The following is a 14676-nucleotide window of genomic DNA, read 5'->3' as shown; positions in this document are numbered from 1 at the left end:
ATGATTGACACATGGTCACTTTAGTCTTTGAGTAAAAACACATCAGAAAACTTAATCCTGTAACACTGATACTGTGCTCATCAGAGGCTTGGGTTACCAGTAGTCTATTAATTTAAATTGCAAAATAAAGTGTTGCCTAGTACATGCAGTTGGGTTATTGACAGTATATTTGAGTATATAAATATGACTCTCTGGGAAAAATAATGAAAGGGGTCCTTGCTGATGAAGAAGTTGGAAAGTCTTACTCTACTTCATTACAGAAGGCCCGAGTCTTGCCCTCAGCCTCCGCATGGCCGCCTTCATCTCCTGGTTCCTCAGGGTGTAGATCAGGGGGTTCAGCAGAGGGGAGATGACAGTGAAGGTCACAGAGACGGCCTTATCGGTGGGGAGGGCGGAGAAGGGCCGGGCGTAGACGTAGATGCAGGGCACAAAGTGGAGGGTGACCACCGTGATGTGGGCGGTGCAGGTGGAGACGGCCTTCCCCCGGCCCTCCCCGGCGCGCGACCTCAGCATCGTCAGGATGACTGCGTAGGACGCAAGAAGCAGGACGAACCACACGGTGGTGACCAGGCCGTTGTTGGAAATCATCGGGAGCTCAAGGACAGCAGTGTCGGCGCAGGCGAGTGTGAGGACCTGGGGGACGTCGCAGTAGAAACCGTCCACGACGTTGGGGCCGCAGAAGGGGAGCGGCAGCAGGAGGGAGATCTGCACGATGGAGTGGACGAAGCCCCCCGCCCAGGAGGCCGCGACGAGGGCGGCGCAGCGCCCCCGACTCATGACGCTCACGTAGTGCAGGGGCCTGGAGATGGCCACGGAGCGGTCAAAGGCCATCACCGAGAGGGAGAAGATGTCCGCGCCCCCGAGGAGGTGGAAGAAGAACATCTGCGTGAGGCAGCCGCGGAAGGAGACGGTCTTTCTCTCCGAAAGGAGGTCCACCAGGACCTTGGGGGCGGTGATGGAGGAGAAGCAGATGTCCAGGACGGAGAGGTTGCGGAGCAGGAAGTACATGGGGGTCTGCAGGCGGGACTCGCAGCTCACAGTGACCATGATGAGGAGGTTGCCCAGCAGCGTGGTCACGTACACGAAGCATAAAAAGAGAAATAGGACCCAGCTCAGGCCTGGGGACTTAGCAAGCCCCAGAAACACCAATTCACTTACTCTGCTACCATTTCCCAGCTCCATTGGATCATGTGTCCTCTTCCTGTGTACCGGGGAAAAATGGAAAGTGTTATTTCAGGGAGTGTTCGCCCTAACCCACCAGAGTCAGGTTTAGAGAGTCAGGTATTAGGTCTAAACACTAGTGAGATATTTTACCTGGTGCATATCTGTTCTGGGGTTACAGCTCACATGAGCAAAGTGATCCCTCCTGACACAAGCATGCATTTAGTTATCGTTTCCCACGCAAATCATAAACATTTCATAAAATGAATACTGTAATGCTCTGCATATATAAGTTCTAAGTATCCAAGATAAAGTGACTACTGTAGCACGGGGGATATGAAGTTGGAGTCAGCTTGGTGAGTGGCAGTGTCTGATACCCCTGAGTTTCCATGAGTGCCTGTTCAATATGACTGAGTTCCCCGGAGGTCCATTTCCCGCCCCCCAGATGATGCCTTATGTAAATGACTTAAAAACTGTTATCTTTAGGATGGTTCTTTTTGGACTGAGTTCTATAGAAGCACTTCTCTCTTTTTCAAACCACCCTCCCCCCCCCCCCCATTATTTGATTTATTATTTTAAAGAGAATCCCACATTGTACATAAATTTACCTATTACTACTTGATATGCTAACATATAATGATGTATCTACCATGCCATTAGCACACCTAGTACAAAAATGCCTCACATTTCCTGATAGAAGTGATACCCAAATGTTGTGATTTCTTAAAAAGTGTTTGTTAGGACTTTCCTGGTGGCGCCGTGGATAAGACTGCCTGCCAATGCAGAGGGCGCGGGTTCCATCCCTGGTCCGGGAAGAGTCCACATGCTAAGGAGCAACTGAGCCACAGCCGCCAAGCCGAGCTCACCAGCCTGAGGTCCACAGCCTAGAGCCATGCCCACAGCAAGAGAAAACTCGAGAGCAGCAATGAAGTCCGAGTGTGGCCAAAAATAAAGAAATGAATAAGACATCTTGGCAGTTTCTTAAAATGCTAAACATACACTTACTGTTTAGTCTTATGGCTTTTGAGTTACTACTTTTTTGGTGTGTGTGTGTGAATCCTTGAAATGGCCCTTAACTTATTTCTTTGCAGTTTGCCTCCCTTTTCTTGCTATCATCAGAAACAAAGGAAAGGTGAAATACACTCCCCTCCTACTTTCTGGGTGTGTCTTCCAGTTCCAATGAAGATCTTTCTTTCCACCCTGCTCACTTTCCCTTCAAGCTGTCTTTCCCCTGGGTGCAGTTTTGTCCACAGTCTATTTAGTATGGAAAACTAGTAAAGCTGCAGGAGGTCTCATGGCATACAGCAGAGACCTGGGGAACTCTGGCATCCCAAAACCTGTTCAAGTCCCAGATAGACCCTAACTGGTTATGTGAAAATGGACAGGTTGCTTCATCCCTTTCGCCTCCGGCTCTGCACTGGTGTTTAGAAACAGTAGCAACTCCTATATAATTTTTATAAGGATTACATGAACTCACCTATGTAAAACATCAGTACTTCAGCAGGTGTACAAGCTGGATTTAGAAAGGGTAGAAACATCAGAGATCAAATTGCCAACATCCGTTGGATCATAGAAAAAGAGAAAATTCCAGAAAAACATCTACTTTCTGCTTCATTAACTACACTAAAGCTTTTGTCTGTGTCTATCACAACAAACTGGAGAATTCTTAAAGAGATGGGAATATCAGACCACTTTACCTGTCTCCTGAAACATCTGAATGGAGGTCAAGAAGAAGCAATCAGAGCTGGACATGGAACAACGGACTGGCTCAAAATTGTGAAAAGAGTACATCAAGGCTGTATATTGTCACCCTGCTTATTTAACTTATATGCAGAGCACACTATGTGAAATGCCAGGGTGGAAGAATCACAAGCTGGAATCAAGGTTGCCGGGAGAAATATCAACAACCTCAGGTATGCAGATAATACCGTTCTAATGGCAGAAAGTGAAGAAGAAGTAAACAACCTCTTGATGAAGGTGAAAGAGGAGACTGAAAAAGCTGGCTTAACACCACTTTCATAAAATGAAGATCATAGCATCCAGTTACATTACTTCATGGCAAATAGATGCGGAAAAAATGGAAACAGTGACAAATTTTATTCTCTTTGGCTCCGAAATCACTGTGGACAGTGACTGCAGCCATGAATTTAAGAGATGCTTGCTCCTTGAAGGAAAAGCTATGACCAACTTAGACAGCATATTAAAAAGCAGAGACATCACTTTGCCAACAAAGGTCTGCATAGTCAAAGCTTTGGTTTTTCCAGTGGTCATGTGTGGATGTGAGAGTTTGACTATAACAAAGATGCCGAGGAATTGATGCTTTGCAGTCAATCTTAAGGGAAATCAGTCCTGAATATTCATTGGAAGGACTGGTGCTGAAGCTGAAACTCCAATACTCTGTCCACCTGATGCGAAGAACTGACTCATTGGAAAAGACCCTGGTGCTGGGGAGTTGAAGGGGATGACAGAGGATGAGATGGTTGGATGGCATCACTGACTTGATGGACATGAGTTTGAGCAAGCTCTGGGAGATGGTGAAGAACAGGGAAGCCTGGTGAGCTGCCATCCATGGGGTTGCAAAGAGTCGGACATGGCTGAGTGACTGAACCACAACAAAGCATCAGTGGTGGGAGCACTGCCTAGCCCATAATAAGTGTGATTACATGTGTGTTATCTCAAAGAAAAGCTTTAGGTTATTAATTCTCACAGACATACAACTTTTTTTTTTTTCTGGAAGCTTCCCTTTTAAAATTCCTTTTGAAGACACGAAAGTCACATTTGAGAGCTTTATAATAATTATTATTTTAACATTTAAGACTCATGAAATCGTCTATGAAATAAGAATAACAATTGGCTCAGAGGCCAGGCATAGTTTTGTTCTTTAATCTCTCAGTCCTTTATTTGCTTTTGTGGGATGCTGCAGGCCAATATACCTTCCTATTCTTTAGTTTAAAAATTTTTTTATTTTATCTGGAGCATAGTTGATCAGCAATGTAATATTAATTTCAGGTGTTCAGCAAAGTGATTCAGTTATATGTATACTTGTGTCTGCTTCCAAAGTGACTCAGTGGTAAAGAGCCCACCTGTCAATGCAAGAGACGCAGGTTTGATCCCTGGGTCAGAAAGATCCCCTGAAGAAGGAAGCGGCACCCCCTCCAGTATTCTTGCCTGGAAAATTCCATGGTCAGAGGATCCTGGCGGGGTACAGTCCACGGGGTTGCAGAGTGGGACACGACTGAGTGTGTACACGCACACATACGTGTATCTATTCTTTTTCAGATTCTTTCTCCATTGAGGTTATTACAGGGTATTGAGCAGGGTTCCCTGGACTATACAGTAGGTCTTTATCAGTTATCTGTTTTAAATACAACAGGGACACACAACTTCTTTAAATATACTGGCCATCTCTTGGAGGAGCTAAACATTTCCGAGAACATGTGTTTTACAGCTTCATCAGAACATCCTGCTTTGAGGAAAATAGAAGGCGGTTTCTCTTTCCATGGCAAGCAGAGTGACCCAGAAGGTGGCAGCAGTGCATGGCCTAAGAAGAGGGCTGGCTTGTTTGGGCTTCTCGTGGGATCTCATCTTAGCAGACCAGAGAAGGCTGGGGCATGATGTCTGCATGGAGAATCACAGGTTCTCAAGTTCTGGTTTTGCCCCTGTGTGATTCATGTGAATTAGAGACCTACTGAGTCCCACCTCATCTGTGGAATGGGGGTTGTAATACCTGCCTCCCAGGGAGGTTAGGAGGATTAAGGGAATGAACTTCTGCAGCCGTCTCAGCGCACAGGCTTGTTGTGGTTGTCTCTAAGTCATGTCCTACTCTTTGCAACCCCATCAAAGGCAGCACTCCAGGCTTGCCCGTCCTTCACCATCTCCCAGACCTGGCCCTCATGTCCACTGAGTCGGTGATGCCACCCAACCATCTCACCCTCTGTCATCCCCTTCTCCTCCTGCCCTCAATCTTTCCCAGCATCAGGGTCTTTTCCAATGAGTCAGCTCTTTGCATCAGGTGACCAAAGTATTGGAGCTTCAGCTTCAGTATCAGTCCTTCCAATGAATATTCAGGGTTGATTTCCTTCAGGATGGACTGGTTCAATCTCCTTGCAGTCCAAGGGACTCTCAAGAGTCTTCCCCAACACCACAGTCTGAAACATCAATTCCTTGGCGCTCAGCCTTCTTAATGGTCCAACCCTCACATTCGTACATGACTACTGGCAAAGCTATAGCTTTGACTATACGATGATTACTACTCTGTTGAGTAACCTTAATACAAGAGGCTTATCAGTAAATAAGTGTATTGAACTAAGTGGTAGCTGAGCTATCAACCCTGATCAGTTTAAAAAGAGAGGAAATGGTCACCAGAAAAAACCAACTCCATATAGTTACTGGAGAGATTGAGAGAATCCATCCTACTTACAGAAGCCTTCCACAGGGTCCCCCAAGTAAATAACAGACTATGGTCTGCACAGCAGGGTAGAAGTTAGTTACCTCGGGCCCCGAGGTGAGCCCATTTATCAGACAGGAACAGGTCCCATGTTCACAAACTACCTTTGATAATTCAGCATCCTCCAGGTGCTGCTCCATCTTTTTGCTATTTTGAATCCATCTGATTATTTAGCAAGCATTAAAGGAAAATTGGCAGAGTTCTATGCTATTTGTGAGAAAACAGTGTAATCCTAAACCAGTGGAAAAACAATAGAAATCTAACAGTAGTAAGGCCATGATGGGGATCGTCTAAAGACAGACGAAGAGCTGTGTGTGGGGAAAGGGTGATTTCTCCCTGAGATGCTCAGGGAATCCTGCGTGGAAGAGGTGGCATTATGTTTGGGGCACATAGGAATGGAGAGAAAGGGAGTTCTGACTCTTGGGGACCGTTTGGATGAAAGCTACTTGTGAGTGGGAAGTTTGGTGGGAATGAAGAGATGTAAACAGGCAGGCCTGGAAAGATACAGGAAAGAAAATCATTGCTATGCCTTTTCTTTTTTGTAAATGTAAGAAAAGATATGTAGATGTTCATCATTGTACAATTCTTTCCATTTATTTCAGGACTGTAACTATTTTATTTTTCTCTCTAATTTTAAATTTAGCATAAGAAAACTCTCTCCTTTGTGCAACTCAAGAGATGCCAGAAAGCAAAATGTGCTTTTCCCCCATTCCAAACTGATCCTGTTTTCATGTCTCTCCTCTTGCAATGCCTTCTTTGTTAACGTTTCTTGTCTGTGTTGTTCTATCTCTGGGTACACTGGGATATTGTGTACTTATTATTTGTAGCTACAATATATCTATAAATATTAACAATTAAATCTAGATTTCAGTTTTTCTCCCTGTTATGCATAAACACCCAGACACCACAGATGCACACACCCAGGTAGAGTTGTGTGTGGGTGCTACGTTGCTTCAGTCCTGTCGACTCTGCGAACCTCTGGACTGTAGCCTGCCAGGCTCCTCTGTCTGTGAGATTCTCCAGGCAAGAATACTGGAGTGGGTTGTTACACCCTCCTCCAGGGGATCTTCCTGACTCAGGGATCGAACCTGCACCCATTATGTCTCCTGCATTGGCAGGCGGGTTCCTTACCACTAGCGTCTCCTGGAAACCCAGGGAGAGTTATACATCTTACCTAAAATCTCCAGTCTCCTTTCCAGGTCTCTGACATTCTAAATAATGTTCACGTGAATCACTCAGCTTCAGAAAGTTCTGTTAAGTACCCCTCTGAAAGCCAGTGATTTCAGTGGCTTCCATCTTTATGAGGAAAAGGGCAGACACAAGGAATCACATTGTCTTGACTTTTTCATGCTGAGACACAGTGCTGCACCCTATTGACCAATTCCTTAATCCCCAAGCCAGTGTGAGAATTATCAGAGGGAAAGTAGACGGATGTGGCTCTGGAAATATTCTGCTGATGGAGAGGTGGTTTCACTGGGAGTAATTAAAAGGCTATTCAGGCACATACACTTTGTTATCAAACTGTGTATTTTGTATTGGAGTACAGCCAATAAACAACTTGGTGGTAGTTTCAGGGGGACAGCAAAGGGACTCAGACATACATGTACCTGTATCCATTCTTCCCCCAACTTCCCTTCCATCCAGTCTGCCACAGAGCACTGAGCAGAGTTCCATGTGCCGTACAGTATGTCTTTGTTGGTTATTCATTTTAAACATAGCAGTGTGTACATATCCATCCCAAACTCCCTAACTCTCCTCCCAGCCTTCCCCCACTGGCAACCAGAAGCTGGTCTCTAAGTCTATGAGTCTATTTCTGTTTTGTAATTAAGTTTATTTGTATCAAACCTTTTTAGATTCTACATATAAGGGATTTCGTGATGTTTCTGCTTCTCTGTCTGACTTGACTCAGTATGACACTCTCTAGGTTCATGCATGTTGCTGCAGATGGCATTATTTCATTCTTTCTGATGACTGAGTAACATTCCATTGTACATATGTACCAAATCTTCTAAGGATAATGTTCATCTGTCAATGGACATTTAGGTTGCTTCCATGTCTTGGTGATTGTAAACAGTGCTGCAGTGAACATTCGGGGTGCATGTATCTTTTTGGACCATATTTTCCTCCAGATATATGCCTACTAGTGGGATTGTTGGGTCATACAGTAGCCCTATTTTTAGTTTTTGAAGGAACCCCCATATTGCTCTCCATAGTGACTGTACCAGTTTACATTCCCACCAATAGTGTAGGAAGGTCCCCTTCTCAGCATTTACACTTTGTGGACTTTTTGATGATAGCAATTTTGACTGGTGTGAGGTGATATCTCATTGTAGCTTTAATTTGCATTTCTCTAATAATTGGAATGCTGAGCATCTTTTCATGCAGGCACATACACTTTGAAACAGACATTTGTTTGGGGTCTAAAATTTTCCAGCTGTGGTAAAGATTCTCTCCTTGATCAAATACTGCACAGCTTCCCCTGAATTTTTCAACAAACCCTCCACTTTTGGACCTCCATGTTTTTCTCTGCATTGTCCAATTTTAGCAAAAATCCTGCTAAGATACTTTACCCATAATTCCCCATCTTCCCGATCCGATCACCTTCCTCGTCCAATCAGCTTTCTCATCCTCCACCACCTCCTAGGTGATGTCTGATCACCCTGGATGCCTTCAGCAAGAATCCTGTTAGGTCAGGTTAGTCAGGATGCCTCCTTACCCTAATGGTTTCCTTTGTAATTTTTTTATAAGGAAATAAATGTTGTCTTTAAGGATTGTGAACTTCCTCAGGCAGTTTCACCCTGGCAGGGAGATTCCTGAAGTGTGACACAGGTGTTGGCAGGAGCCCTTGGATCGGAAGAGTCGTGTAGGTGAGAGTGAAGGAGGGCTCGGCAGGGTGATGACCAAAGTGGATGATGGAGTCCTCGTGTTAGGTAGTTAGAACAGGGAAAAAGAGTCCAAAATGGCGGTGGCTAAAAGACCTGGAAGGGAAAGCCCGTGAAAATAGAACAAAGGAAGGTCCAAGGACTGGAGTGAGAACCTCAGGTAAAACAAACACTCCTGGCTGGCCCAGTTTACATAAGACAGGCCCAGGGACGGAGAAACATATAAAAAGAGGAGCCAAAGCCCCCCCCCCCCCCCCCCCGTGTGATGGGGCACTCTTCTCTTTGCGTCTTTGGATCGACGTGCCCTCACGCCTCAAAGATGGATTTTCCTGCTATTATCTAAATAAATAGAGCTGTAACACTGAGCTGTAACACTAATTTATTTAAGAGCTGTAACACAGTCTGTCCTTCGAGAGCTGTGACCCGCCGAGGGGGCTTCAATGTCCGTCACTCCAAATTTTTGTTGTGACGAAACAAAGAACTGAGGAGCATACACTCGCCTGACACTCGTAAGGTCTACACCGGCTCCACCAGCAAATCCTACTTGCTTGACCTTCAAAGTTTTTCAACAATCTTACTACCTCCACCATGACTACCCGAAGTCATCTCTTCGTTATTTCTGCTGTAGTAACTTCTTAACTGGTCTCCAAGTTTTTGTCCTCAACCCTCTTTGTTTGTTCGTAACAGTAGCACCTACAATTCCATTAAAACTTGCATAATTAGCCCATTTTTCAAAGTCCTCCAAGTGCAGCTCATCTTACATGTTGTGACAGCCAAAATCCTTACAATGGTTTAAAAAGTCCTAATGAGCTGATCTTATGACCTGGTTCTCTCTCTGACCTCAGTGACTACCCCTCTCTGCTTCCTCTCATCTAATTACAAAGTCTTTCTCACTGTTTCCTGGATACTCTGGGCACATCCCCCACCCCAACCTCCGGGCATTTGCATGTCTGATTTGTGGGCTGATATGTATATCACAACGTGAACATGTTTCTAATTTCAAAAATTTTAAGACCTATAATTTACCTCCAGAAAAGGAGAGAAACAAAAACCCTCCCATCACCTGTAAGCAGTAAACAAATGAAATATGGATTTATGGAAAAATATGTGGGAAAATATAGAAAAAATATGTGGAAACATGTTTTCCACTTCATCCCAACTCTTTTAAGTATATGTGCATCGTCTGAAGCAACTTCAAAGGTTTCTGTCTGTTTTAGGAAGTCAGGTTGTCAGGACATAAAGAAAGAGTTGGTTGCTTTCTTAACCTATTCTCCAATGATCTGAGCAGCAAAAAAGTAACTGAGAGGCAATATTCATTTATTGACTTTTTACTTTTAAAATTTAATTTGTTTATTTTTGGCTGCCCTGGGTCTTCTCTGCTTTCCTTGGGCTTTCTCTGGTGTGGAGCGGGAGGGCTACCCTTTGCTGTGATGTCAGGCCTCTTATCATGGTGGCTTCTCTTGTTGTGGCTTCCAGGCTCTGGGGACGGGCTCCAGGAGTTGCGGTGTATGGGCTTAGTTGCTCCATGGCCTGTGGAATCTTCCTGGACCAGACACTGAACCGATGTTTCCTGTGCTGGCAGACAGATTCTGATCCACTGTGCCACCAGGGAAGCCCCATTGTTTTTTTAATTCAACGGTTTTTATAAGTGTTTTCTATGGTCTGCTTGCTCTGCCAGGTGCTGGGGACAAAACCATAAACACAGTGTAAAGAGAATCAGGAATGGGAAACAGTGTCCTGAGTGCTGGCTGGGAGCCCAGCACTGGGCGTGGAAGGAGACCAGTGGATGGTGGTCAGTGGACCAGGGCTTCAGAGGAAGGTCACAGTGAGGACCTTTCGTGAGGTGACAGAACTCCTCAGTTTCATTCAGTTCAGTCGCTAAGTCTTGTCTGACTCTCTGGGACCCCATGGACTGCAGCACGCCAGGCCTCCCTGTCTATCACCAGCTCCCGGAGTTCACCCAAACTCATGTCCATTGAGTCGGTGATGACATCCAACCATCTCATCCTCTGTCATTCCTTTCTCCTCCCGCCTTCAATCTTTCTCAGCATCAGCATCTTTTCCAACGAGTCAGCTCTTCGCATCAGGTGGCCAAAGTATTGGAGTTTCAGCTTCAGCATCAGTCATTCCAGTGAATATTCAGGACTGATCTCCTCTAGGATGGACTGGTTGGATCTCCTTGCTGTCCAAGGGACTCTCAAGAGTCTTCTCCAACACCACAGTTCAAAAGCATCAATTCTTCGGTGCTCAGCTTTCTTTATAGTCCAACTTTCACATCCATACATGACGACTGGAAAAACCATAGCCTTGACTAGACGGACTTTTGTTGACTAAGTAATGTCTCTGCTTTTTAATGTGCTATCTAGGTTGGTCATAACTTTCCTTCCAAGGAGTAAGGGGCTTTTAGCTTCATGGCTGCAATCACCATCTGCAGTGATTTTGGAGCCCAGAAAAATAAAGTCTGACACTGCTTCCACTGTTTCCCCATCTATTTCCCATGAAGTGGTGGGACCAGATGCCATGATCTTAGTTTTCTGAATGCTGAATTTTAAGGCTGCTTTTTCACTCTCTTCTTTCACCTTCATCAAGAGGCTCTTTAGTTCTTCTTTACTTTCTGCCATAAGGGTGGTGTCATCTGCATATCTGAGGTTATTGATATTTCTCCCGGCAATCTTGATTCCAGCTTGTGCTTCTTCCAGCCCAGCTTTTCTCATGATGTACTCTGCATATAATTTAAATAATCAGGGTGACAATATACAGCCTTGACATACTCCTTTCTCTATCTGGAACCAGTCTGTTGTTCCATGTCCAGTTCTCACTGTTCCTTCCTGACCTGCATACAGTTTCCTCAAGAGGCAGGTCAGGTGGTCTGGTATTCCCCTCTCTTTTAGAATTTTCCACAGTTTATTGTGATCCACACAGTCAAAGGCTTTGGCGTAGTCAATAAAGCAGAAATAGATGTTTTTCTGGAACTCTCTTGCTTTTTTGATGATCCAGCGGATGTCGGCAATTTGATCTCTTGTTCCTCTGCCTTTTCTAAAACCAGCTTGAACATCTGGAAGTTCATGGTTCACATATTACTGATGCCTGGCTTGGAGAATTTTAAGCATTACTTTACTAGTGTGTGAGATGAGTGCAATTGTGTGGTAATGTGAGCATTCTTTGGCACTGCCTTTCTTTGGAGTTGGAGAGAAAACTGACCTTTTCCAGTCCTGTGGCCACTGCTAGGTTTTCCAAATTTACTGGCATATTGAGTACAGCACGTTCACAGCATCATCTTTCAGGATTTGAAATAGCTCAACTGGAATTCTATCACCTCTACTAGCTTTGTTTGTAGTGATGCTTCCTAAGGCCCATTTGACTTCACGTTCGAAGATGTCTGGCTCTAGGTGAGTGATCACACCATCTTGATTATCCGGGTTGTGAAGATCTTTTTTGTACAGTTCTTCTGTGTATTCTTGCCACCTCTTCCTAATATCATCTGCTTCTGTTAGGTACCTACCACTTCTGTCCTTTATTGAGCCCATCTTTGCATGAAATGTTCCCTTGGTATCTCTAATTTTCTTAAAGAGATCTCTCGTCTTTCCCATTCTATTGTTTTCCTCTATTTCTTTGCAATGATCGCTGAGGAAGGCTTTCTTATCTCTCCTTGCTATTCTGTGGAACTCTGCTTTCAAATGGGAATATCTTTCCTTTTTTCCTTTGCTTTTTGCTTCTTTTCTTTTCATAGCTATTTTGTAAGACCTCCTCAGACAGTTTTTTTTGCATTTTTTTTTTCCCTTTGGAATGGTCTTGATTCCTGTCTCCTGTACAATGTCATGAACCTCCATCCATAGTTCATCAGGCACTCTATCAGATTTAGTCCCTTAAATCTATTTCTCACTTCCACTGTATAGTCATAAGGGATTTGATTTAGGTCATACCTGAATGGTCTAGTGGTTTTCTCCACTTTCTTAAATTTCAGTCTAAATTTGGCAATAAGGAGTTCATGATCTGAGACACAGTCAGCTCCCAGTCTTGTTTTTGCTGACTGTGTAGAGCTTGTCCATCTTTGGCTGCAAAGAATATAATCAATCTGATTTCAGTGTTGACCATCTGGTGATGTCCATGTGTAGAGTCTTCTCTTGTGTTGTTGGAGGAGGGTGTTTGCTATGACCAGTGCACTCTCTTGGCAGAACTCTGTTAGCCTTTGCCCTGCTTCATTCTGTACTCCGAGGCCAAATTTGCCTGTTACTCCAGGTGTTTCTTGACTTTCTACTTTTGCATTCCTGTCCCCTATAATGAAAAGGACATCTCTTTTGGGTGTTAGTTTTGGAAGGTCTTGTAGGTCTTCATAGAACTGTTCAACTTCAGCTTCTTCAGCATTACTGGTTTGGGCATAGACTTGGATTACCGTGATATTGAATGGTTTGCTTTGGAAACGAACAGAGACGATTCTGTCGTTTTTGAGATTGCATCCAAGTACTGCATTTTGGACTCTTTTGTTGACTATGATGGCTACTCCATTTCTTCCACAGGATTCCTACCCACAGTAGTAGATATAATGGTCATCTGAGTTAAATTCACCCATTCCAGTCCATTTTAGTTCACTGATCCCTAGAGTGTCGATGTTCACTATTGCCAACTCCTGTTTGACCACTTCCAATTTGCCTTGATTCATGGACCTGAATTTACAGCTTCCTATGCAATATTGGTCTTTACAGCATTGAACCTTGCTTCTATCACCAGTCCCATTCACAACTGGGTATTGTTTTTGCTTTGGCTCCATTCCTTTATTCTTTCTGGAGTTATTTCTCCACTGATCTCCAGTAGCATATTGGGCACCTACAGACCTGTGGAGTTCCTCTTTCAGTATCCTATCATTTTGCCTTTTCATACTGTTCATGGGGTTCTCAAAGCAAGAATACTGAAGTGGTTTGCCATTCCCTTCTCCAGTGGACCACATTCTGTCAGACCTCTCCACCATGACCTGACCGTCTTAGGTGGCCCCACACGGCATGGCTTAGTTTCATTGAGTTAGACAAGCCTGTGGTCCATGTGGTCAGATTGGCTAGTTGTCTGTGATTGTGGTTTCAGTCTGTCTGCCCTCAGAGGCCCTCCCTCAGTGCCTACTGTCTTACTTGGGTTTCTCTTACCTTGGACGTGGGGTATCTCTTCATGGCTGCTCCAGCAAAGCGCAGCCACCGCCCGTGACCTTGGACGTGGGGCAGCTCCTCTCAACTGTGCTTCCTTGGCGGCTCAGACAGAACTCCTCGGTGACATCCATATTCTAATTCAAGCTGTGCTAACTGCAAGGCACCTCAGCAAATAGTTACTTAATTTATTCATAGTCTAAAGTCAGAGAAGGAACTTCATTTGGATATATTCACTTCCTCAAGATGTGAAAACCTGATAGAATCCAAATGCACAAAGTGTGTTATTTTCTAATGTGTCTCATTTCCCTTCTGTGAACACTGTAGGAATGCAGAGACAATGTCTGGGTATATAGTCTGCTTTTTTTTAATTGAAAAATTTGTTTAGATAAGTGTAGATTCCCATGCAGTTGTAAGCGATAGCGAGAGAGACCCCACTGTAACTCATGTTGCCCCAGTGACCATTTCACAATATTCATGTATATCCAAACATCAAGTTGTACATCTTAAATATATGCCATTTGTATTTGCCAATTGCAACTCAATAGAGCTGAAAAAACCTCACAGCTATCCAGTGTGATAAAATTATCTGAGTGTATTGGATTCCATTTTCTTTATTTCTTCCAAGGTTGTAAAGTGACATTCATTTCTCTAGCTAACTGCTCAATTTCTCTACTTCTTTTGTAACATAAAATCCATTAAAAAATTATGATTGCATGCTGATCAGAACAGTTGTAAGTCATATGTTTCTTAGTGGGACTTCCCTGGTGGCTCAGAGGTAAAGAATCTGCCTGCCAATGAAGGAGATTCAGGTTCAATCCTTGGGTTGGAAAGATTCTCTGGAGAACGAAATGGCAACCCACTCCAGTGTTCTTGCCTAGAGAATCCCATGGACAGAGGAGCCTGGCAGTCTATAGTCCATGGGGGTCCTAAAGTGTAGGACATGACTTAGCAACTAAACAGCAATAACAAAAACAATAATATATCTTAGTAGACTTTAAAAATTAATCAGAAATCCTTTAATAATTATGGATTATTGATGCACAAAGACTTT

The 14676-nt window shown here is 44.0% G+C and overlaps 1 protein-coding gene across 1 annotated transcript; it reads right to left on the bottom strand.

Moving 5' to 3' along the window:
• Nucleotides 1–246: 246 nt before the first annotated feature.
• Nucleotides 247–1182, bottom strand: LOC122679681 (olfactory receptor 4D11-like). Its single transcript, XM_043880570.1, has one exon. It carries the CDS (start codon nucleotides 1180–1182, stop codon nucleotides 247–249), a length of 936 nt encoding a protein of 311 aa, XP_043736505.1.
• Nucleotides 1183–14676: the final 13494 nt, after the last annotated feature.

Source organism: Cervus elaphus, chromosome 1 (assembly GCF_910594005.1).
Source record: "Cervus elaphus chromosome 1, mCerEla1.1, whole genome shotgun sequence".
Classification (NCBI taxonomy): Eukaryota; Metazoa; Chordata; class Mammalia; order Artiodactyla; family Cervidae; genus Cervus; species Cervus elaphus.
This window is presented reverse-complemented; position numbering and strand designations above follow the sequence as displayed.